The sequence below is a fragment of the Crinia signifera genome, chromosome 12, assembly GCF_055691185.1.
Source record: "Crinia signifera chromosome 12, ASM5569118v1, whole genome shotgun sequence".
Classification (NCBI taxonomy): domain Eukaryota; kingdom Metazoa; phylum Chordata; class Amphibia; order Anura; family Myobatrachidae; genus Crinia; species Crinia signifera.
In genome coordinates, this window is record NC_139228.1 from 51,553,096 (window position 1) to 51,578,219 (window position 25,124).

The 25,124-nt window shown below is 47.7% G+C and overlaps 1 protein-coding gene across 2 annotated transcripts in view; it reads right to left on the reverse strand.

Moving 5' to 3' along the window:
- Positions 1–1,386: 1,386 nt before the first annotated feature.
- Positions 1,387–25,124, reverse strand: part of RPS6KA5 (ribosomal protein S6 kinase A5) — a 49,024-nt gene continuing 25,286 nt past the window's right edge. For both annotated transcript variants that reach the window (XM_083167161.1, XM_083167162.1), the window contains 13 exons: positions 22,698–22,805; positions 20,686–20,769; positions 19,766–19,869; positions 19,369–19,519; positions 18,702–18,863; positions 18,159–18,284; positions 15,362–15,495; positions 14,550–14,643; positions 14,247–14,417; positions 13,588–13,779; positions 11,916–12,075; positions 8,162–8,325; positions 1,387–7,105 (listed from right to left, as the gene is read on the reverse strand). In XM_083167161.1, the coding sequence (XP_083023287.1) occupies positions 6,872–7,105; positions 8,162–8,325; positions 11,916–12,075; positions 13,588–13,779; positions 14,247–14,417; positions 14,550–14,643; positions 15,362–15,495; positions 18,159–18,284; positions 18,702–18,863; positions 19,369–19,519; positions 19,766–19,869; positions 20,686–20,769; positions 22,698–22,805 (1,884 nt within the window). In that variant the 3' untranslated portion in view covers positions 1,387–6,871. The remainder of the gene's footprint in view (positions 7,106–8,161; positions 8,326–11,915; positions 12,076–13,587; positions 13,780–14,246; positions 14,418–14,549; positions 14,644–15,361; positions 15,496–18,158; positions 18,285–18,701; positions 18,864–19,368; positions 19,520–19,765; positions 19,870–20,685; positions 20,770–22,697; positions 22,806–25,124) is intronic.

Below are 25,124 nucleotides of genomic sequence, written 5' to 3' on the forward strand. Positions count from 1 at the left end.
CCCGGTAATTGCGCTCACTTGCGGTACTGAATAGTTTTTCTCTATCCAGATGAACTGCCCGGCTCTTCTAAATCCATTTAAATAAAGAAAACGGACGGTGGAACGCATAGAACCCGGAACTTCCGGATATTTGAGACGCACCGCCATTTTGGATGAGTAATGCGCATGTGCAGGAAGCGGCAGGTGCCACAAGTGAGCGCAATTACCGGGTCAATAAATAGATTGTGGGGAGAAGCTTAAGGCACGCTATTGATAAAGGTGAATTCCGAAACGCGTTTAGCGTGATCAGGACTGTGTGGACCCCGTTTCTTTGGACCTACTGGATGCGCACCTCCATTGGTTTCCTGAGTCTGACCTTTCCGGAGGGTCAGTGAAAATTCAACAACCACTCCAGGGAGCTGTCTGGTGGGACGTGATTCCAGTTTGCCCAGGGGATACACATATGCTTTGTTTATGTCTTCTTCATGTGAGTGTATTATGTATTAAAAGGTTCAGTGTTTAATCAATCTGCACTATCACGGTTTCCTTTTTATTCACTCCATGTTACCAAACCTTCTGGAAGGAAGATTTGCTGTTTTGCCAGAGGGAGACCTTGAATGCTAAATTATCCTTCTGGATAGTGTGAGTGCACTGAATACCTTATGTAACTCCACTTTTATGTAATACCATCTGCACTAAATTAGTGCCTTCTCTTGGCAATATGCATGCGATATGGGCTGCATAGAACCAAGTTCTTATTTCAGATCTTGATTTGGAGATCAAAAGGAAAAGGGAACTACCTCCTTAAAGGGACAGTACCAATTTATTTCAATATACACATGGTGTTATTTGGGAGCGCTTTTATTGTTTGTGTGCATATTTTTCCACATTGTATATTTGTAAAAGTGTACCGGATGTCACTTTTTTGCACTCACTCTTAAGCTGCACCCCATCTATTTGTGCGCACCCTTACCATTTTTCTTCTATTTTCTTCATTGTACTCCACACTTTTAAACTAGACAGATCAAAATTTATGGTACATGTTAATGGGGAAGGGGAGCGGGGGTAGCCCACGAAGTGTACGGTCAAATTGGGAATAGTAACTTGGGCAGTGGTATCGGTGACGGACCCTGTCCCTGAACCAGCACGTCGTGGCGTACATTTTCACTAATCTGCCACAGACTGACAAAACCTTGTTTCGACCATTTTCATGTCAACCTCTTGTTCAAGGGAAATAGCTGACAATTGTGTCATTTGTGGAGTCCTGTAATGTGTACCCAGTACAATGGTCATGTCTTACCTTATAAAAGTACAGTGACTATCGTTATAAAAATCATGTGTCATATATAGGCCTGGAACTGCTACTGGTTGGACCGAAACACACAAAATAACACGCACACACACACGTCTTTGCAATGTGACAATTATTTATTATATGTAATATGTTTGTTCACACAGAGGTTGCACAATTCAATCTATCTCATCATACGCATCCCCACCCCGACATGCTGCGCAGAAAGAACTTTAATCATCCAACACGTTTGCAAAATAATTCTTTCCGTTGTTTGTCTGGGTGTAAAAGTTGATGCAACTCATTCAATAAATCCCTTTGTGGAAAGGGGAGGCAAATGCCTAAAATCCACAATAGACCTCTCATATATATATATTCCTTTTTGTTAAATCAGTAAAATTACCAAAATCTTTACATTCTTAATAAATATCCCCTATAAATTCCCTTTATTAAAAAAAAAAAAATTAGCAACAACCTTTCCCTTTCAATATCGCAGGGATCTCGTCGGTACGACAAAAACAATGACGGCTTCCCGGACAGACATTAGCCATCTCGCTGTATGATATTATCCTGGCCCCGCTATATGTTACAGGAACAGACAGTCTGGATAATGCGGAGATGGGGCCGGTTGATGTATTGCTAACTGTGGAGCTTGCAATCCGCTGCACTGCAGCGTGGCACAGCTCACTCATAAAGGACACGTGAATAAGACGAACGTTAAAATATGTGACCTACAAATATTAGCTAAACTGCATCAGTTATTTGCAAAAACACTGCAAATATTGTAGTTTGTATCCATTGTCTCCCTAACGCAGGGATAGAGAACCTTTAGCCCTCCAGCTATTGTTAAACTATGCATCCCAGCATGCCCTGCAACACATGGCCAAATAGCAAAACTGTTGCAAGGCATGCTGTGATGTGCAGCTTAACAACAGCTGAAGGGCCAAAGGTTCCCGATCCCTGATCTAACGTAAAACTCTTGTGCATTTTGATTGTAACCGTCACCACACACGGTGGAAGGAGCAGAAAATGACATCACTGCAGAACAATGATGTCACAACACTAATTGCATCAGGTTGAGAGATTAATAATGACGCCGAGTAATATGGGCCTAATTCATGTCTGTACACTACTGCATCAGCAAGTGCAATTCTCTCATCTCCGCTCATGTCAACAAGGGAAGCTGCCGACCCCAGCAATAAAGAGATGCCCACCGGCGCCATCGCCATCATGCGCACACGTCGCTGCCTATATGCAGAAACATTGGGACTAAGGCAGGGGTTCCCAATCTTTTTTGATTCACGGCACCCTAGAGAATCAGAATTTTTTTCACGGCACCCCTAGGTCCCAAAAAAATTAAGTAGATTGGGTTTATATGCGATTCTTAGCGGCAGTTATGTGGTAAAGGGCAGGATTTGCTTCTGTTTGTACACATTCTATGATTGGCAGCCACCAGCACTGGTTTTGCTCATAAATAATTAACCATTAATAATTTGAGTTGGTCCTGGACCACCAACCCGCGGCACCCCTGCATGTGTCCCGAGGCACCCCAGGGAGCCGCAGCACACAGTTTGGGAACCACTGGACTAAGGGTTGGCTTATGGCTACGTAGATTGGACATGGCAGTAGCGAGGCAGGCCGGAAGTTTGATGACAAATACACACCCGGGAATTAGCATGACACGTCTGCATTTTCCCAGCTGCTCGCTGTTACCACATCCAAATGGTCACTTCCTGTCAGTCCTCATTGTGAGTAGAATTTCAGCGGCACTTATGTATTCACATTGCGATTGAAGCACTGGCGCAGTGTGCCAATAATCACTCTGCTGCGAACGAACTGCCCATTGCGTACAACTGTCGAGTAGGCCCTCAGTTCCTAGTGAATTAGGAGGAAATGTATCAAACCTCTGAAGCTGGTTAAACACTGGATTACTTTGTGAGCGATATGCACGATAACGAGTCGTAAGGACAATTTTGTGTGTATCGTCCAGTGTATAGGTTCTCTATTGTAAATGATGCGCTCTTCCGCTGTTTTATTGATTATCGCCCAGCCTGCAAATTCGCAGCTTTTTAGTCCCCAATATTGTTTGTCTGGGAGTCCGGGATGTTCAACGTAACTAGTCAACCGATATCGTTCATGCTGCATGTCTTCCATTGTGTGCCCAGTTTTAGGAGGGTAGAACTTGCTCATAGCAACCAATAAGCTTGTTGCCATAATTTTATAAATTGTACAGTACTTGATAAATACAAGCTAGAATCTGACTGGGTTCCTCTATGATCTGCTGCAAAACGCCTGCGCCACCTACAGCCAAACAGGTGCTTAGATGTAGCACATGTAGGCAATATTACCCCCCCCCCCCCCCCATATAAATTGTTGCATTACTATCATCTTAATGCTGTGCATTGCCTACCTATTCTTTTACAAATATCCCTTATAAACCCCTCTGTAATAAAGACTCTGCCACCTCATTATTAGAAAGTGCTACAAGCAGCACCGCAATATACTGTACCGGCTCGTTCCAAGTATTTACAGCATAAAGCTACAAAAAGGGAAACACTTACAGAAATCGGGATAAACCTACACAATGCAGACAGTAATGTTCTACCACGGACTAGCGCTAAAACATAGGCTGCACAAAGCTCTGCACAGCTATCCCTTGTATCATAGTGCTTCGAAAAGGACTTCCCTTTAAAGGATATATAAAATACACACAAGTATGGGTTCTCTTATTAGACCAGGGGTCCCCAAACTATTTTGCTCTGGGACCCCATCAGACAATAAAAATAATTACAGGACCCCAGCAAGTGACTGCAGAAGGCCATGATGTGTAGTCAGCAGACAGCACATACATGTACAGCATTGTGGAGGCACAAAGTGATGTGAGGAGTCTAAAATAACAGACAATTCAACAGACTTTTTAGACTCCGATTAGAAAAGCCATCAGACTGATGGTACACAACATAAAGCCGCGACCCCATGATGAGAAGGTCGGGACCCACAGTTTGACAACCACTGTATTAGACTATTTATTGCTGCATTTCTACCATTCAACTGAGTTACTGTGTGACTCTGGGAGCAATACAGGGCAAAACTGGGCACTGTGGGGGGATTTCCATGATGTGGTTTCATGGATTAAAAAGAAAAACCTTTAGCATCTAAGGATATCCCCCCCCCCCTTCACATCATGTCACTGCCCCTGTCACATACAGCCCTGTCCTCACTGACACATCACTCACCTCTGTATGTACTGCTGCTGGGGACCCTGCTCCTCCCACTATAAAACTCAGTCTGTGGCTTCCTGCTGCCTCCATCCCCCTCCTCACATCATGTCACCTCCCCTGTCACATGCAGCCCTGTCCTCACTAACACATAACTCTTCTCCTGATATACTTGGTGCTGTTGGGTACCCTGCTCCTCCCACTGTATAACTGCAGTTTTGTCACCTGCAGAACCCTAGCCCCCAGACTCTGTAATTCCACTGATAGCCGGCTTCCTACACAGATGACAACAGAGAGTACTAGCTTGCCTGGCTACTTTAAGTTTACACCAACCATTAATATAATAGTAATCCAGACTACAGTAGAGTGGGCATTGCTTAGCAAGGACCCGCTAGACCCGTCACAACCCCTAGTGGCCACCAGCTACATTACACAGTAACAATAGCATTTTCCGCTAAGTAAGAGCCTGCAATATGTACACACACAGCCTTACAATGGTCCCATCAGTTACCCTGGCTGTTTAGCCAATACGGCTTACTGCCCCCAAAGAGATAATTCGTCCGGGTCTAAATCCAGCCTACAGTAAACAGGACCGATCCAGAGACTCCGGACCACGGGAATGGTGGTATCTGGGCCCAACACAGGTGCCAGAATGACCAAACTAATAGTGTGTCGTAATGGAGGGGACAGGGCGGGCTTCTCTTATGTACAATAGACATTAATATATATTATGTAAACTTGGTGACACACAAAGTACTGTATTATGTATCCTGTCCTCACCATACTGACATAATAAAATGTTGATATGACAAGTAGTCTCAGCTATTCTCACAGTATGTATATACCTGTATAAAAGTACAAAGTGGCGGCAGAACCGGACAGCGTCCTCGGATCAGTCTCACAGCTTCATGCGTTCACGGATGCATCTAAAAACCACCCACTAAAACTATAAAAACATTGCAGCATTCCAAAGGTAAAACAATTGGGGCAACAGAGGCCCACCCCCCGATGTGCCTCAATCTGGCCAGGGGAGAATAAAAATCAGGTCTCAGTGTGCTAAAAGATAAACTTTTCCATACCTAAAATGTTTCCAAAGGCGAACACCCTGGATCTGCCCAAAAGACACCAACTTTCAGCAAAGTTCTATCCAGTGCACTATAAACTCCGTCAGATTAATCAGGCTGGAAGAACTAGACAGCCGGGAAGTGCGCACTTTTTGTACCAGGTATGATAGCTCATCGTCTAAAGTAAACCTTTCAATGAGAGCCATATGACGCAGGATAAGATACAGATAACAGCGCCATTTCCACGCTATCGATATCACAGCTCTAAATATGCAGAGCGCTTAAAAGCCAAGACTCTAGGAAACAGCCGACAAGACCCTAGAACAAATCTTCACCTAGAGTATAAGCAGGACAAGACCTGAAGCAGATAGGACAAAATATACAAACATGATAACAGCGAGTCGCTAGACTGAGCACTGAGCGATCTGTACATATACAGCCAATGCTCTGAAGTCCCTTCTGATTACAGTACAAAAGTTCAAGTTTCTATTGTATAGAAAGAGAGGCAGAATCAGAGATTCAACCCCGTGCCTGGATCCGTACGTGTCACGGTTATACGGATCAGAAGAAGCTCACAGTGGAAAATCAGAATAAAGACCTGCAAAAGTTAGAAACCTAAATAGAGTGGGTTTTCCAGAGCCCACAAGCAGGATGTCAAAGTGTTATCGTATAGCTGGATACAATAAGATTAATGCAACCTTCAGTTAAAAGTCCAACAGGCAACTAAAGCGCAGAAATGCCGTTGGTGACGTGAGGCGCAGCGCGTGCAGGCTCATCAGAGTGCACGTGAATTTGAAATGAAGGACTGTGATAGACCACAGTGATCAAAGGGGTGCGCCAAGCGGAGTACCAATAAATAAAGATATTGCCACTTATTACAGCTGCCAGCGCATTATCGAACCACAAATCTCAGCATGCACCGGTCGCAGCGGCAGAGCCTAAAGTTGCATACGCCTGCTGTACCGTATACGTTTATAGCACGTAAATAAAAGCCACCTCAGAAAATTCACTGGCAGCAGGCAGTTGCATGGAAGTCTTATCAGCAAGTATGGGGTTAAATAAGGCAATATGTGCGATTGTCCGCAGCAGCCCTTACATGGTCTTAGGCAAATGAAAAGGGGTGAATTACAGCACCCAAATCTTAGTGCTTCTATGACAAAATAACACCCCAACATCCTGCAGCACCAAAGGTTCCGTAGGAAAGGACTGGATAAAAACAAAAGAATGGCTAAATGCTTTCAAGCCTAAGTGAGTTGCGCTCCGCGGAGATCTGGAAGCCGCCTCCCTAGTTTCTGTAGCTCGCTGGTGTCAAGGTGGCCTTAGTCCGTGAACTGGAAGATGGTGTTGGGGTTATTGCTGTCGCTGCGGCTGGCCGGCTGCAGAGTCTTTGAGGGCGAGGTTTTACCATGTGAGTGGGAGGAGTGCGAGCTCTCGCTAGAACTGCTCCGCGTCTCTGTGCTCGTGCTGGTCTTCTTCATCTTCCTGCGCTTCGCTAACGGGGCTTTGTCCACATTCTGGAGGAGGAACCCTTCCCGCTTGAACTTGTTGAAAGCCTGAGGAGATAGACACAATATCAGTTCAGCATCTTCATTCTGCGGAGAGTTACGCCGGGCCAACCTGCACTAAATCACAGCACACAGGGATAGAACAGGACACGTCTTATCCTGCAGAATGGGTTGCATCTAATTTCTTGTCTCAGGCATCAGAACAAAAAGAAACACTATGTGGTAGATGTATCAAGACAAGACATAGGCGAGGATGTAATGAGAGATTATTCTGGTCTAATATTTATGTACAAAATTGGAGTTTGTAACTGGAACACAAAACAGGTCGATAAAGTCAGACAAGTTGAAAAAGACAGCAAACTTGTATTAAATAGAAATAAAATAATTTCTAACCTTAAAAATGCTAAATATTTTTTTATTTGTCAAAATAGCTCATGTTCTGTACATGTAATTTGCATTGGGAGCAGACACACAAACAGCTTTTGCTGATTAAAATGATATATAGCATGCCTATATTCTGTATGTAAATGTGATTGTATTTGCATAAAAAATGTTCTGCTACAGTGTTTCCCAGCCAAACAGTAACACTTTTTGTTATGCAGATACAGTTGCATACAATATGTGGCTTGAAAGTAATTGTATCTGTATCACAAATGTTACAGAACGGAAAAGTTGCTCTCCATTATATGAACTGAGTTACGAGTTATATTGTCCAACTTAAAGCAACTTTTTTCAGAAGTGCTAAATTCGGCTCTCATTACATGGAGATATTTCTGTGGGCAAAGCTTGATACAACTCCCCTTGTGTGAGCCTTTGCTTATCAGAGTTTCAGCGGTAGACACTTTGTGGGTATGTCAAAATCTCATCAGCCCAGCAGGTTAATATTAGTGTTTCATTATTAGGAGGCAGATTTCTCAAGGACTTACATCACACTTTTTAGGAATGCCAGGGACTCACTTGATGAGGTCATGTGACCATGGTAGGAGGCCCCATATTTTTTGGAATTACCTTTTTTACTCTAATATTTTCTGTCAGCCTCAGTGCTACAATCAGATGGGAACTTTTAAAAAAAAAAAGAGTAACATATAACAGTAATCATCTCACATGAAATGTGGCTTTCACATGCGTGTGTACGGATGCTCCGGCTGAACCCAAGACGTCTGGGGTCATAAGAGGGTTGGAAGACAGCTGGCTGCCATCCTGAAGCCATTCATTATACCTCAATGTAGACATCTTAATTCTTTTATTTGGATCCACAGTAAGAAGCCCTGAGCAGAGAGATAATGTACAAGTGAGGACACCTCGCCTGCAGCAGCTTACTCACACAGCGGTTATGGAGCAGAGAGATAACGTACAAGTGAGGACACCTCGCCTGCAGCAGCTTACTCACACAGCGGTTATGGAGCAGAGAGATAATGTACAAGTGAGGACACCTCGCCTGCAGCAGCTTACTCACACAGCGGTTATGGAGCAGAGAGATAACGTACAAGTGAGGACACCTCGCCTGCAGCAGCTTACTCACACAGCGGTTATGGAGCAGAGAGATAACGTACAAGCGAGAACACAGCAGCTGTGGCAGCTTACACACCAAGCGGTTATGGATCAGAGAGATAACGTACAAGTGAGGACACCTGGCCTGCGGCAGCTTACACGCTCAGCAGTTATGGAGCAGAGAGAGAACATACAAGTGAGAACACAGCGCCTGCGGTAACACATGCGCCCAGTGGTTATGGAGCAAAGATAATGTACAAGTGAGGACACCTTGCCTGCAGCAGCTTACACGCTCAGCGGTTATGGAGCAGAGAGATAATGTACAAGTGAGGACACCTCACCTGCAGCAGCTTACACACCCAGCAGTTATGGAGTAGAGAGATAACGTATACAAGAGAGAACACAGCAACTGTGGCAGCTTACACACCAAGCGGTTATGTATCAGAGAGATAATGTACAAGTGAGGACAACTGGCCTGCGGCCGCTAACACACCCAGCAGTTATGGAGCAAAGAGAGAACATACAAGTGAGAAGACAGTGCCTGCGGTAACACATGCGCCCAGTGGTTATGGAGCAGAGATAATATACAAGTGAGGACACCTTGCCTGCAGCAGCTTACACGCTCAGCGGTTATGGAGCAGAGAGATAATGTACAAGAGAGGTCACAGTGCCTGCAGCAGCTTACTCACACAGCAGGTTTGGAGCAGAGAGATAATGTACAAGTGAGGACACCTCGCCTGCAGCAGCTTACACACCCAGCAGTTATGGAGTAGAGAGATAACGTACAAGTGAGAACACAGCAACTGTGGCAGCTTACACACCAAGCGGTTATGGATCAGAGAGATAACATACAAGTGAGAACACAGCGCCTGCGGTAACACATGCGCCCAGTGGTTATGGAGCAGAGATAATATACAAGTGAGGACACAGCACCTGCAGCAGCTTACACGCTCAGCGCTTCTGGAGCAGAGATAATGTGCAAGAGAGGTCACAGTGCCTGTGGCAGCTTACTCACTCAGCGGTTAAGGAGCAGAGGTAACGTACAAGTGAGGACACAGCGCCTGCAGCAGCTTACACGCTCGGCGCTTCTGGAGCAGAGATAATGTGCAAGAGAGGTCACAGTGCCTGTGGCAGCTTACACACTCAGCGCTTCTGGAGCAGAGATAATGTGCAAGAGAGGTCACAGCGCCTGTGGCAGCTTACTCACTCAGCGGTTAAGGAGCAGAGGTAACGTACAAGTGAGGTCACAGTGCCTGTGGCAGCTTACACGCTCAGCGCTTCTGGAGCAGAGATAATGTGCAAGAGAGGTCACTGTGCCTGCGGCAGCTTACTCTCTCTGCGATTATGGAGCAAAGATAACGTACAAGCAGTGGCTTAACTACCGAGGGTGCAGGGGATGCAACTGCTATGGGGCCCGGCGGCTGGGGGGGCCCGAGGTCCCAGCAGGCCATCCCCTGCACCCTTTTTATATTATTCTTTATTTTTTTTTTATTGTTGGGGCAGACTGGTGCCTGCGGGAACACTGTCTTGTGCTCCCTTCAGTGCCTATGACTCGCCAGCGGCGAGGATTAAGAGCAGAATACCCGGTGCTGAAACTTGGAGCACTGTGATGCCGGACCCGGGGAGAGGGAGATCAGCGCATTCTGCGATTGTGATCTGGCGCCCCGGCAGGTGAGGGAACCCTCCGTCAGCCCTGCGATGCCGGGGACAGGGAGATCAGCGCTGGCAGTGCTCGGGAGCTGGCGTCCCAGCAGGTGAGGGAGCCCTCACCCTCAGTCAGCCCTGCGATGCCGGGAGAAGCAGTTTTGCGCCCCGGCGCCAGTGAAAGGGACCCCCCAGCCAGCCTGGCTTTGAGCTGCCGGACGGGGATACACAGCTAAAGAAGAATGCCAGAGATGGGAGCCCTGTGATGCCGGGAACAAGCAGTTTTGCAGTGCTGGCGCCGGGCATCAGAAGGAGCTGAAGACCCGGCACTGGAGATGGGAGCCCTGTGCTGATGAAGGTACATGTCCTGCTGATTGAACTGTGGACAGAGCCCCCCTGGCTTCTGCCACCCCCCTCCCTGTCCTCTACAACCCACCTCTTATCCTCTACCCCTCTCTCATCCTCTACACCCCCTCTCATCATCTACCCTCTCCTCACACTCACATTCTCTAGCCCCCCCTTGTCCTTTACTACCCTTTACCCCTCTCATCTTCTAACCCCTCATAACACCCCGTCTCCCCCTGACAACCTCTGTCCCCCCTTTCTCTCCATGGCACCCTCTCTCACCCTCTCCCTTTCTATCTCTGACATCTTCTTTCTCCCCCTCTCTCCCCCATTCTCTCCCTGGCACCCTCTCTCTTCCCTTTCTCTCCCTGGCACCCTCTATCACTCATTGGGCCGCATTTATCAAGCAATATTTGCGGTTAAATCCCCGAAAACATCAGTTCTCTCTCACTGTAAATAGCACCATGAGAGAACTCCCTGGGGCTATTCTAGTAAATGGGATGCCAAGTCCTAACTAGTGGATTTCGGCTTACACCCCAGGAGAGGTCTGAGCAGAAATCTGGCAAAACTACTGTATCTCAGCAATGCTGCTTTGAGCCCTAATGCGGTGTAAACAGCATGGTGGCATGGCACATTAGTTGGAGAATGCCAGTACTTGCGACTAAACACCCGTGAGTCCCGGCATTCTCTGACATAACAGCATGCTGATTCGACTAGCCATGGGAGCTCCCTCCTGGCACTATGCTGAATTAAATTGCCACCCCAATAGGCATTGATGTGACAATGGTGGTGGTGGTGGTGGTGGTGGGGGGGGTTTGCTATGGGGCCCAAAATGTACTAGTTACGCCTCTGCGTACAAGTGAGGACACAGCGCCCGCGGCAGCTTACATGCGCATCGGTTATTGAGCAGAGATAACGTACAAGTGAGGACACAGCGCCAGCTTATGCGAACAGCGGTTATAGAGCAGAGATATCGTCCAAGTGAGGACGCCGTGCCTACGGCAGCTTACACACTCAGCGGTTATGGAGCAAAGCTAATGTACAAGTGAGGGTTCAGAGTCTACGGCAGTTTACACACTCAGCAGCCATGGATCAGAGATAACGTACAGATGAGGACTCAGCACCTGCGGCAGCTTACGCGCTCAGTGGTTATGGAGCAGATAGATAACGTACAAGTGAGAACACAGCGCCTACGGCATCTTACGCACTCAGCGGATATGGAGCAGAGATAACGTACAAGTGAGGACTCAGTGCCTGTGGCATCAGAGGTGTCCAGCAGTTATGGAGCAGAGAGAAAGTGTACAAGTAAGGAGCCAGCGCCTGCGGCAGCTTACGTGCTCAGCAGTTCTAGAGCTGATAACCCGTAGGCCTTGTATACCTTGTATCAAATCTTTTGCCTCTTGAGACACGTTTCTCCAACTTTCTCCATCAAAAGAGAAGTCTCCTTGCTTTATCTTCTTCATGATTTCCTCAGCACTGGCGTACATCAGCACTCTCTCATGACACTGAAACGGCACCTGCCCCGAGAGCATTGTATACTGGGAAGAACAAAGAAATGTTACATCAGACATGCCGAATGCACAGACTCCTCAGTTGCAGCAGTAGAGAGAGGGGACAGTGAATTATCAGAGGCATAGGTATCAAGGGGAGCAAACAGGGAAAGCAGCTGAGAAGTGCAGCAGGATGAGTACTGGCAGAAGTGCCATTGCAGACAGCAGAGATGGGCACAGAGTGGAAGATGTGCCAGTGATGAGGTCACCAAATTAGTAGAGGTATATGTAGCATGGGGAGCAGGTGTGGAAATCAGCAGAGAAGTGTAGCAGGTGGAGTATGGGCAACATGCAGTGGGGGAGATCGGGGCAGAGAAGCTGAGAGGGAATATGGCCAATGGATCAGGCTGAAGGCATTTTCTCAGTTACTGAGGAACAATCAAATAGAGATTAGATCAGGTGTGTGGGGTGCTCCTGGCCTGAGAACATATTTGGTCACATTTACATTTTGCGTTTCCATAAAAATAAATACTAAGCATCTAGATAAAACTGACCATCTTCCTGGAACCTACATCACCCCGTCCAGGCCCACACTAAATGGACTAAGTGCAACATCCAACTCATCTACAGTATACTGTATCTCTGTCCTATACACAGCAGCAGCAAATGATTCTGGGCTCAGATTTAGCTCTGTCTCACAAGTAGCTGGGATGATCAAACCTCCCTGAACCAGGGGGCAGCCATTTACACCTTCTACCATAAGTAAATTACTGTAAGGTGTAGTTTTAGGTGCACTTCTATGTATTCATAAGTCTACAAAAATACAATTAATATTAAGATCACGCTAGATCTGTTTTAATTACAAATCATTCTCCCAGATTTAGGAGCAGACATGAATTTCCACATCTTGCAGGGAGACTCGAAGCAAGGGACCGAAACACAAATCTAATCCAGGTACGTAAAGACAGGGACAGCCTAACAGCCAGCAATGCTCACTGCGCAAAGACAGGGACAGCCTAACAGCCAGCAATGCTCACTGCGCAAAGACAAGGACAGCCTAACAGCCAGCAATGCTCACTGCGCAAAGACAGGGACAGCCTAACAGCCAGCAATGCTCACTGCGCAAAGACAAGGACAGCCTAACAGCCAGCAATGCTCACTGCGCAAAGACAAGGACAGCCTAACAGCCAGCAATGCTCACTGCGCAAAGACAGGGACAGCCTAACAGCCAGCAATGCTCACTGCGCAAAGACATCGACAACCTAACAGCCAGCAATGCTCACTGCGCAAGGACAGGGACAGCCTAACAACCAGCAATGCTCACAGCGCAAAGACAGGGACAGCCTAACAACCAACAATGCTCACTGCGCAAAGACAGGGACAGCCTGACAACCAGCAATGCTCACTGCGCAAAGACAGGGACAGCCTAACAACCAGCAATGCTCACTGCGCAAAGACAGGGACAGCCTAACAACCAGCAATGCTCACTGCGCAAAGACAGGGACAGCCTAACAACCAGCAATGCTCACTGCGCAAAGAGGCTTTCATTTATTATCTTACTAAAATGACCCCCAGACTCCAAAGGTCACACGACTCGTCATAGCCGTTGTCATTCAGGAGCTCCGGTGCAGCGTAATGCAGGGTGAAGCAGGGCGTTTTCAATGGCTGGTTATCCGGTGGTTTTAACCGCGCAAATCCGAAATCTATAATTTTTATTTCAGAATTGTCGCTGTCATCTGTGAAGAGAAAATTCTGGGGGTGGGGAAACAGACAAAATCATATATCCCAAGTTCAATGCGAAAGTAAATTTTAAAGCTATAAAATGATAACTCAATTATACCATGGGGCAAATATCGCATTATAAGTCGGGGCAATAGGATACCTGCCTATGGGGGAAATTTACTAAGATATGAGTTCTATTTCACATGTGATGTTGCTATGGACAACAAATCAGATACTATCCATTATCTTCTAGAAGGTGCTAAATAAAAAAGAAGTGGATTCTGATTGGTTGCCCCTAGCAACATCCCATGTGAAATAGAACTCACAGCTTAGTACATTTCCCCCTATGTGTCTTCCATCATCTCATGGTGTATTAATTAGATTATTATTAGGACACATCCAACACCAATAAGTATACTACAGAAGGAAAACTGATACACTGTAACAATGTATCTGACGACATGGAAGCTTCTGGATACACCTGACCATAAAAGTACCTCCGGCTTCAGGTCCCTGTGCACAACCCCAACATCGTGCATATGGCTGACTGCGGAGACCAATCTGCGCATTATGTGGCTGGCTTCCGCCTCGCTGAACGACTTCTTCTTCTTGATGCGCTCAAACAATTCTCCTCCTCTCAGTAATTCCATCACCAGGAAGGTGTGAAGCTGTGATAACAGGGACAATGGTGATTATAGAAGTACATGAACGCTGACACAATGATCTGACTGCAAATTTTCCACCCGACCTCGCCATTTCCAGCCATGCCTGCTTCTCCAAATGACATTGAACACTCTTACCTGGTCATGGTGGACATCAAGCAGCTTCACAATGTTGGGATGGCTCTCACATAGCCTCATGGCTGCTATTTCCCTCTGGGTATTGCTTTCCATCCTACAGATGTAAGACAGACAGAGATAAGTCTCTGTAGGAGACGTGGGATCAGGCTGTACTGGTAAAAGGTAGAACATTGCAAGAATCGAGGAAGCAGCCAGGTGTGCGGGGAAAGGCCCCCTGAGGGAGCAGCCAGGTGTGCGGGGAAAGGCCCCCTGAGGGAGCAGCCAGGTGTGCAGGGAAAGGCCCCCTGAGGGAGCAGCCAGGTGTGCGGGGAAAGGCCCCCTGAGGGAGCAGCCAGGTGTGCGGGGAAAGGCCCCCTGAGGGAGCAGCCAGGTGTGCGGGGAAAGGCCCCCTGAGGGAGCAGCCAGGTGTGCGGGGAAACCCCCCTGAGGGAGCAGCCAGGTGTGCGGGGAAAGGCCCCCTGAGGGAGCAGCCAGGTGTGCGGGGAAACGCCCCCTGAGGGAGCAGCCAGGTGTGCGGGGAAACGCCCCCTGAGGGAGCAGCCAGGTGTGCGGGGAAACGCCCCCTGAGGGAGCAGCCAGGTGTGCGGGAAAACGCCCCCCTGAGGGAGCAGCCAGGTGTGCGGGAAAACGCCCCCTGAGGGAGCAGCCAGGTGTGCGGGAAAACGCCCCCTGAGGGAGCAGCCAGGTGTGCGGGGAAACGCCCCCTGAAGGAGCAGCCAGGTGTGCGGGGAAACGCCCCCCCCCCCCTCCTGAGGGAGCAGCCAGGTGTGCGGGGAAACGCCCCCTGAGGGACCAGTCAGGTGTGCACATACCTTTTGCTGATTATCTTCACAGCATACTCCTGCTGGGTCTTCTTGTGCAAGCATTTCCGGCAGATGGAGAAACTGCCCTCGCCCAGGGGCTTATCTTTCAGATCAAGCTCATAGTGCTGGTAGAAGGAGGATTCCTGTCAGAATAAATGAATGACAATGCCAGGCGGTTACCCCACACGGAACGGTGACTGGACACAGCCATGAGATGTTGCGCTGGCTAATTCTGCACATTTATATACAGTATAAGAGATCTTTTCTGCAACACAGGGAAAGGGCATCTGGTGCCAGCATACGGCTTCCAATTAGAACACGGGTCAGTTTAGAGCAGCACAGAACAAAGGAGTGACCTCAAGCACAGAAAAGGTTAGATACACACAACAGGTCTGATTGTTTATTGGGGGTGTTAATTGGGATGATTATTCGCCTGGACCAGGTATTCCATCCCAACCTCGGTCCTCAAGCCACACTAACAGGACAGGTTTTAGGGATATCCAGGTTTCAGCACAGATTACATTAAATAACTGAGGTACTAACAGAGGCCCTTATTCTGATCGGTGCGGAAATTCCCGCATGCGGACGGACCGCCGATGTTGATCGTCTGCGCATGTGCAGAGGTCACTCTGCGCATGTGCAGGCGATTTCGCCGCACGGATTCTTTATACGCCGCACAGGGGGCGTAGAGGGGCGTGAGGGGCTACTTAGCCTCATTACCCTATGCATACGCCCCCCGTTTCATGGGCGTTCCCATGCAAACGCGGGGCGTATGCATGGTAATGAGGCCGTGACGCGTGTGTACGGGGCGGGCATCTGACATCGCCGGATGTCAGCTGCCCGCCTCTATACATGATTTCACACGGACAAGTGTCCGTGTGGTCTTGTGTTGCGGGACCTGGTGGAGCGTGCGGCCCTGCATTCGATGTTCGGCGACCATCGAATGCAGGGGCTGCTCCCACCATGGAGGAGGCGTATCCCCGTCCAATTTCATGCGGATCGCCACATATCCGCATACGGACGGCAGGTGGCGATCCGTATGGAAGGCGGGGATTCGCCTGCATGGTTGCGGCCGCATATTCTGATCGGGCCGCACCGATCAGAATAAGGGCCAAAGTCATCTGTGCTCAAGCCTAGATATCACCAGCACCTGGACTGTTATTGTGCCTGGAGGACATGGCCTAGAGCAGTTGTGGTTGAACATGATTGGTGTAGCGCTCGAATTACCTCTGTGCGAAGGGGCTACAGACCTAGAGTGGTCCAGGCTCTGGTTACAAATTGTTAGCAGGTGGGGAGGTACTGCGCTCACCTTCTGGGTGTCTGTACAGTGTGAGCTGAAGACTGTGCGTGAACTTAGAATATTAAACAGTGTCACTAAAAGGTGACCTGTGGTTTGACAATAAGTGTCATTAGCTACCACTTATTGTCAAACCACAGGTCACCTGTTAGTGACACTGTTTAATATTCTAAGGTCACGCACAGTCTTCAGCTCACACTGTACAGACACCCAGAAGGTGAGCGCAGTACCTACCCACCTGCTAACTAGAGCAGTTGTGTCAAACCCATGGCTATCCAGCTGTTGTGGAACTACTCATCCCAGCATGCCCTGCCACAGTTATAGCAATCCAATTTTATGAAATCTGTGGCAGGGCATGCTGGGATGTGTAGTTGCACAATGCCTAAAGGGCCATTAGTTTGACCCCACTGGCCTAGAGGAAGGTCCCCACATCTGTGCTACACAATTTATTATATTTTTGAGAAACAGGCTAATGGAAATCAGGATTCACCCACACTAGACGATTTTTCCACCTGGAAGTATGGTCAGATTATTACAACATGCTGAGATGGTAGCTGAGATTTTCTGTCCTGTCCTACAGATTGGGTTTGTGGGTAACATCTGTCTAATGCCCAAACAATAATTTATATACACTATACTATATAATAGGCATATTACCCGTTTAGTGGTAAATCGGCCCAATAATTGTATTGGGCCGTTGATATAACTCTTGCTCCACCTACACAACCAGACGACAGATCTCGCCCGTACCGCAGGAGCACACCCCTGGGCGACTAACTATAGATCCCTGTGGTTTGCGCTTTACACATACTGTAGAAATAGAATATGGGAGTACTTTGCTGACTTGGCGTTTGGGATATGGTGCTTTATTTTTTTATGAACTACAATTTTACGGGGCCAATAAATAACGAGGGGAAAAAACATTTGGTACCCGACACCCTGACGTCTAATTCAAGGCCTAAGAGGGTAATTCAGACCTTCATGTCGTGTGGGGGGTGGAAACAGTTTAGTGGGAGTGTAGAAAAACACAGGTATGCCTAGGAAAACTCTGGGAGTGGGCGGGAAATCGTTGGATGTGCCTGAGCATTTTAGGGAAGGGTCTGTGACATCAGCACCAGGCCGGATATGCCTTTTTCCAGTGCACCACCGAGTAAGTCCGGGGCGGGCATTTCCTGCGATGATCTGTGCGCAGTGTAACAATAATTCGATCGCGAGCCTGTTACGATGGTTTTGGACACAGTCACACGGCTGTGAATGGATGTGTAGCTGTACATATCCATCCGCACATCGAGCACACTGATTCGAAAGGCGGGATTTCACTCTAGCGAGGCGACACCTAACTGAACGCTGGATGTGCAAATTCCCAGCCGTGCAATCAGGTCTGAATTACCCCCTAAGTGTATTTAAATCCAAATCATATTCTCCTTCATCCTATATCCATACGCCGGTGCCATCTGCTACTTGGTGCACTAATAAAGAGTGACACCCCTTCCTCCTGTAACACACTACCTTCATCATGGCGCTTCTCGCGATGTTTGTGACTCCCGGACGCTCTATTCCCAGGTGATACTGGATGGGATCTGTGATTGCAGCATTGCGCTTGAACAAGATAGATGGCGCAACAAAGGAATAGCCCTGCGTACAGAGATCACATTATGGTTACACACCGAGCCACCTGCTGGGTGGCCAAAAAAAAAAAAAAGTCGGCCACACCGATGCACCTGTGGGGGGGGGAAATTGGGCACACAGACGCCTGCGGGAGAGAAAAAAAAATGCACAACGATGCGCCTGCGGGAAAAAAAATTAAATAAGAAAAATCGGGCACACCGATGCGTCTGTGGGGAAAAAATAAAAAACGGGCACACCGAGATGCCTGCGGGAAAAGAAAAAAAAAAAAAAAAACGGGCTCGCCGAGATGCCTGCGGGGGAAAATCGGGCACAGCGAGATGCCTGCGGGAAAAGAAAAAAAAAAAAAAACGGGCACGCCGAGATGCCTGCGGGGGAAAATCGGGCACAGCGAGCCACTGCTGGATAGAGGGTTCAATCAGTTACCTGAAATATCCGGTCAGCGTTCATGGGAAGAGCAGCAGGGGAGTATGTGGGATCCATCTCTGTAAACTCCTCTGCAAAATTCCCCACGTCCAGCTCGTCCCTAATGACTGGCTGAAATGGGGCAGGAACTTTCTTTGCTGCCAAATCATCCCAATTTATGTCCTGCAAGAATAAATCATGAACATTCTCAAATTATCTATTAAAATGAAAGGGTTATATTCTCTGTATATCTGTATCAAGGTCTAATGATGTCTGTTACAGCACAGCTGCACTGACCTCAGTGATAGCCGCCATACAGCTCGCCCATTAGAGGGAAGCAGAGAGACGTTGCAGTGCCGATATACACTATAGAATACCAGCCTTACTTTATCTGCTTTCTAACAAATCCTATTTTCTATACCAGATTCAACAGAATAACTACTTTGTCAAGTTTTGTGTATCAATGAGCCTTACATCGCTGCTCTGTGCTGCTGGGGACCCTGCTCCTCCTGCTATGTAACTCTCAGCCTGTGGCTTCCTATATCAGTGTGACAGCAGCCTCACAACACTGCTGTGTGCTGCTTGGGATCCTGCTCGTCCCACTATGTAACTCTCAGCCTGTGGTTTTCTGCTGCCACCACCCACATGACAAAACCAGATGTATCTGCTATAATAATACATCACCCACCTGGAAGAAGGGGTGTTTCTTTATTTCATCGGAGCCATCAGAGCCGCAGCCCAACCGCTTCTTAGGATCCTTCATCAATAATCCTCGAAGAAGATCTTTCACCTGATCACTCATGTCCGCAGGATATGGGGGATCACTTCTGAGTATTCTCCTGCATACAGACACAGTGACTGATGTCAGTATAGTCCTCTTGTTAGTTATGCTGTATCTGTGATTTATGCTGATGTAATAGAGCATGCGCTGCGACCCATGAAGCCCCTCGCTTTACCTCTTCCGATAACTAGGACTTGGGAAGGGTCTCTGCCCCAGCCAGCCAGCTGCATACATGTACTACTATACCATTCTCATACGACATACAAGTGAGGGGCCGTACAACGCGCATTCTAATGGTGCTTACTTAGAGATTTCGGTCTGAGAGTTCTTCTCTCCGTCCACAGTGAATGGAGATCCTCCAGTCAGTAGCTCGTACATCAAGACCCCCAGACTCCACCAGTCCACAGCCTGGAACAGGAGAAAGTATACAGGACTTTAAAGGTGGAAACCAAACATACTGCAGAGTACACTGTACGCTAGTCAGTGTCTCCCTGTACTGGCCAATGAGAGTTACTGTGATAGGAATGAAGCCAGGGGGAACATCATGGCACAAACTGATACTTGTATCCCTTTAACGCCATACTCTGAGCTGTTTTAGCACTCTTGGCCATGAAATAATGAGCAGATACCGCAGGCACACTGACACAAGAGCATAGTCATCTCTGTATGCCCATCGCCCATGTCTAGTAAGGTATTGGCTGCAAGTACAGGTGACAAAATTATCTGAGCAGGCATTGCTGGACCCAGGGCCTCCAGTCTGTTCCTTTTGTAGTAGCCATTGTATCATTATAGTTTCATAGCTGCAGCCAATCTGTCTGGAACTTTCTGACTTGAGGTTATGGTTTGTCCTTTGTGCGTGTGGACACAGAGGAACCTGCTCCCCTAGTCTTAATTCTGCCCACGGTCCTAGGAGTATTGGGACTTCATGGATATAGATAAAGCAGTTCTAGAACCATTGTCAGGTGCCTCTGCCCAGACATACTCTCGATTGCTATTTACATGTGACGCTGGGTTCATGTCACTTATGAAAGGGGAGCGTGCTCAGACATAGATGATGGATGGCAGTGGCTACTTATCTGTGGAACAAGTATCGCTGTGGTAGGGTGTGGAAAGCGAACCGTCCCCTGCGCACAGCAGTGTAACATTTAGAAGGATGCTGCCTATAACTCTACCAGCAACCAGTTATCATACACTGACACCCAATCCCCCGCATGACAGCTGTACCTTATCATGGCCCGAATCTCCTCCTCTGACAATCTCTGGTGCCATATACTCTATGGTCCCACAGAAGGAATATGTTCTCTCATTCTACAAAAGAAAATAAATGGTTAATTTTGGTTTAAAACAAAATAAATGTGGACACTCGGATGTAAGGCCTGCAATAGCACCAATGTACAGTACTTCCCGGTATGCCTGAAAGGGCACCAATGTACAGTACTTCCCGGTATGCCTGCAAGGGCACCAATGTACAATACTTCCCGATAAGCCTGCAAGGGCATTAATGTACCATATTTCCCGATAAGCCTGCAAGGACACCAATGTACAGTATTTCCCGATATGTCTGCAATGGCACCAATGTACCGTATTTCCCGATACGCCTGCAAGGACACCAATGTACAGTATTTCCCTGTATGCCTGCAAGGGCATTAATGTACCATATTTCCCGATAAGCCTGCAAGGACATCAATGTACAGTATTTCCCGATATGTCTGCAATGGCACCAATGTACCGTATTTCCCGATACGCCTGCAAGGACACCAATGTACAGTATTTCCCTGTATGCCTGCAAGGAAACCAATGTACAGTTTTTACCGATATGTCTGCAATGGCACTAATGTACCGTATTTCCCAATACGCCTGCAAGGACACCAATGTACAGTATTTCCCTGTATGCCTGCAAGGGTACCAATGTACAGTACTTCCCGATAAGCCTGCAATGATACCAATTGTCCAATATAAAGCGAGTGCCAACCAAATACCCATGTGTCCCTGATTTACCCTCTGATAGGGCCTTATTCTAGTTCACTCTTAGAGGCAAATTCCTTCTCAGATGGACAAAACCATGTGCACTGCAGGGGGGTAGATATAAAATGTGCAAAGAGAATTAGATTTGGGTGAGTTATTTTGTTTCTGTGCAGGGTAAATACTGGCTGCTTTATTTTTATACTGCAATATAGATCTCACTTTGAAGAAAAAAAACACCCAAATCGAACACTCTCTGAACATGTTATATCTGCCCCCCTGCAGTGCACATGGTTTTGTCCATTGGAGAAGGAATTTGCCTCTAAGAGTGAACTAGAATAAGGCCCATAACCCTAATGCCTACTGAAGACCCCACTTAATACAGCTCCCTCTATATCACATATACTGGAGATGTATCAGTAAAGTAGATAGAATGCAATCATTCCTTGTTACAGCCTTACCCATGAGAAATCTACCGGCGTAACTACGTCCTTAGCAATCGATCTAAAATAAAATTACCTGTGGGGGGGGGGGGATTAACGTCTCCAAGTGGAGAGATAAACTACCATTCAGCTCCTCTTATGTCACAGGCGGATAGATTATCCCTCTCCAAGCTCCGATAACCCCCCTCCCAACCCCCCGACCAGATACAATTACAGTTGTGTAGCACTTGCACTCACAATGGCCAATGTCTGTACATTTATGTTATTTTTATTTAAAATCTATATCGAACATGCTGGTCTCTTCTTGTGAAGTATAAAGACCCTTCCCGGGACTGATTCACACCCACACATGCGTTACACAATATTATCCACTTCCCATCACACCACAGAGGCCCAGGAGACTTCCGTTGGCGGCTTGTGCAACAACTGCAATGTATCTGCAAAAGTCCCTTCTATTTATGCCTTTCAGCCTTGTACTAGCATCATTCTGTGGACCACTGACATGCCCATGGAGGTCTATAGCTCTGCTGCAACATCCATTGCACATTATGTAATTTTGATCTGTCGGAATTTGACAAATTTATTTTATTTATTTATTAACAGTTTCTTATATAGCGCAGCATATTCTGTTGCGCTTTACAAAAGGAGACAGTGATACAACAAACAGGGTATTTACAGACAGTCAAAAGGTAGGAGGGCCCTGCTCGCAAGCTTAAAAATCATTCAAGAAGTAGAGTAGTGTGTACCCAGCTCGTGTCGCTGTCTTATGTGTTTGTCAGTTTATGCAGAACAATTGTGGCACCATATAGAAGATCATAATAATTAATTTACCTCATCAGACAGAAACTCCTTGCTGAGCCCAAAATCTGTTAGGACCACGTGTCCGCTGGAGTCCAGAAGAATGTTCTCCAGCTTTATATCCCGATAGATGACCCCCAGCTGCAGGAGGAAAGTGACATGTATTCACTCCTGTCAGTGGATTATTTACATTAGATAGCAGCAGAGAACCAGCACAGGAGGAGGCAGAGAGAGACAGAAGCAGAAAACCTGCACGGGATGAGGCAGCAGAGAGATAGGAGCAGAGAACTGGCAAAGGACAAGACAGAGACATAGGAGCAGAGAATGACACAGGACAAGGCAGCAGAGAGATAGGAAGGAGCAGAGAACCGGCACAGGACAATGCAGAGAGAGATAGGAGCAGAGAACCAGCACAGGACAAGGTAGAGAGAGATAGGAGCAGAGAACCGGCACAGGAGGAGGCAGCAGAGCGATAGGAGCAGAGAACTGGCACAGGACGAGGCAGCCGATTGCTAGGAGCAGAGAACTAGCACAGGACAAGACAGAGACATATGAGCAGAGAAACGGCACATAACAAGGCAGAGAGAGATAGGAGCAGAGAAACGGCACAGGACGAGGCAGAGAGTGGTAGGAGCAGAGAATCGGCACAGGATGAGGCAGCAGAGAGATAGAGGCAGAGAGAGATATGAGCAGATAAACGGCACAGGACGAGGCAGCAGAGAGATAGGAGCAGAGAACCGGCACAGGACGAGGCAGCAGAGAGATAGGAGCAGAGAACCAGCACATGAAGTGGCAAGGAGATAGGAGCAGAGAACAGGCACAGGATGAGGCAGAGAGAGATAGGAGCAGAGAACCAGCACAGGACAAGGTAGAGAGAGATAAGAGCAGAGAACCATCACAGGAGGAGGCAGCAGAGCGATAGGAGCAGAGAACTGGCACAGGACGAGGCAGCTGATTGCTAGGAGCAGAGAACTAGCACAGGACAAGACAGAGACATATGAGTAGAGAAACGGCACATAACAAGGCAGAGAGAGATAGGAGCAGAGAAACGGCACAGGACGAGGCAGAAAGCGGTAGGAGCAGAGAATCGGCACAGGATGAGGCAGCAGAGAGATAGAGGCAGAGATAGATAGGAGCAGATAAACGGCACAGGACGAGGCAGCAGAGAGATAGGAGCAGAGAACCGGCACAGGACGAGGCAGCAGAGAGATAGGAGCAGAGAACCAGCACATGAAGTGGCAAGGAGATAGGAGCAGAGAACAGGCACAGGATGAGGCAGAGAAAGATAGGAGCAGAGAACCGCGCAGGACGAGACAGAAAGAGATACTGTAGGAGCAAAGAAACAGCACAGGATGAGGCAGAGAGCGATAGGAACAGAGAAATGGCACAGGATGAGTCATAGAGAGATACAATAGGAGCAGAGAACCGCGCAGGACGATGTAGCAGAGAGATAGGAGCAGAGAGCCGGCACAGGATGAGGCAGGGAGATAGGAGCAGAGAACAGACACAGGACGGGGCAGGTAGATAGGAGCAGAGAACCGGCACAGGACGAGGCAGGGAGAGAGATAGGAGCAGATAAACGGCACAGGACGAGGCAGCAAAGAGATAGGAGCAGAGAACCAGCACATGGCGAGGCAGAAGAGAGATAGGAGCAGACACCTGGCACAGGACGAGGCAGAGAGAGATAGGAGCAGAGAAACGGCACAGGACGAGGCAGAGAGAGATAGGAGCAGAGAACCGGCACATGGCGAGGCAGCAGAGAGATAGGAGCAGAGAACCGGCACAGGAAGAGGCAGAGAGATAGAGGCAGAGAGAGATAGGAGCAGAGAAACAGCACAGGACGAGGCAGAGAGAGATAGGAGCAGAGAACCATAACATGACGAGGCAGGGAGATAGGGGCAGAGAACCGGCACATGACGAGGCAGGGAGATAGGAGCAGAGAACCGACACAGGACAAGGCAGAGAGAGTGATAGGAGCAGAGAAACAGCACAGGACGAGGCAGAGATAGGAGCAGAGAACTGCCACAGAATGAGTCACAGATATTGGAGAAGCCAAGTCAGACAAGAATTCAGCAGATATACAGCAGTAAATCTCTTGGGCGCTGCAGTGCAGGGAATGTAAAGCATTTACGAGGCTGTGTAAAATAAACCAGAATAAACCTAGGGGGAAAACATTTTAGGGCTGCCGGATCTCCACATTGTGCCCACTCCTGTATGAAGGGAGAGCCTAGCACAGCTGTGCAGCACAATGCACATGCACACATACAGAAAACTGTACTTTGTTTTTATATATAATATGAATTCTTGGGTAGCCCCGGCAGCCTACACTAATTTGTTAATTATTTGTTACCAGTTATTTAAATAGGACACACATATTGTTCCACGCTGTACAGAGACTATTTCTTCATTCATCAGTCCCTGCCCCGAGGACGTGCAGTCCCTGTCATTAATGATTAATAT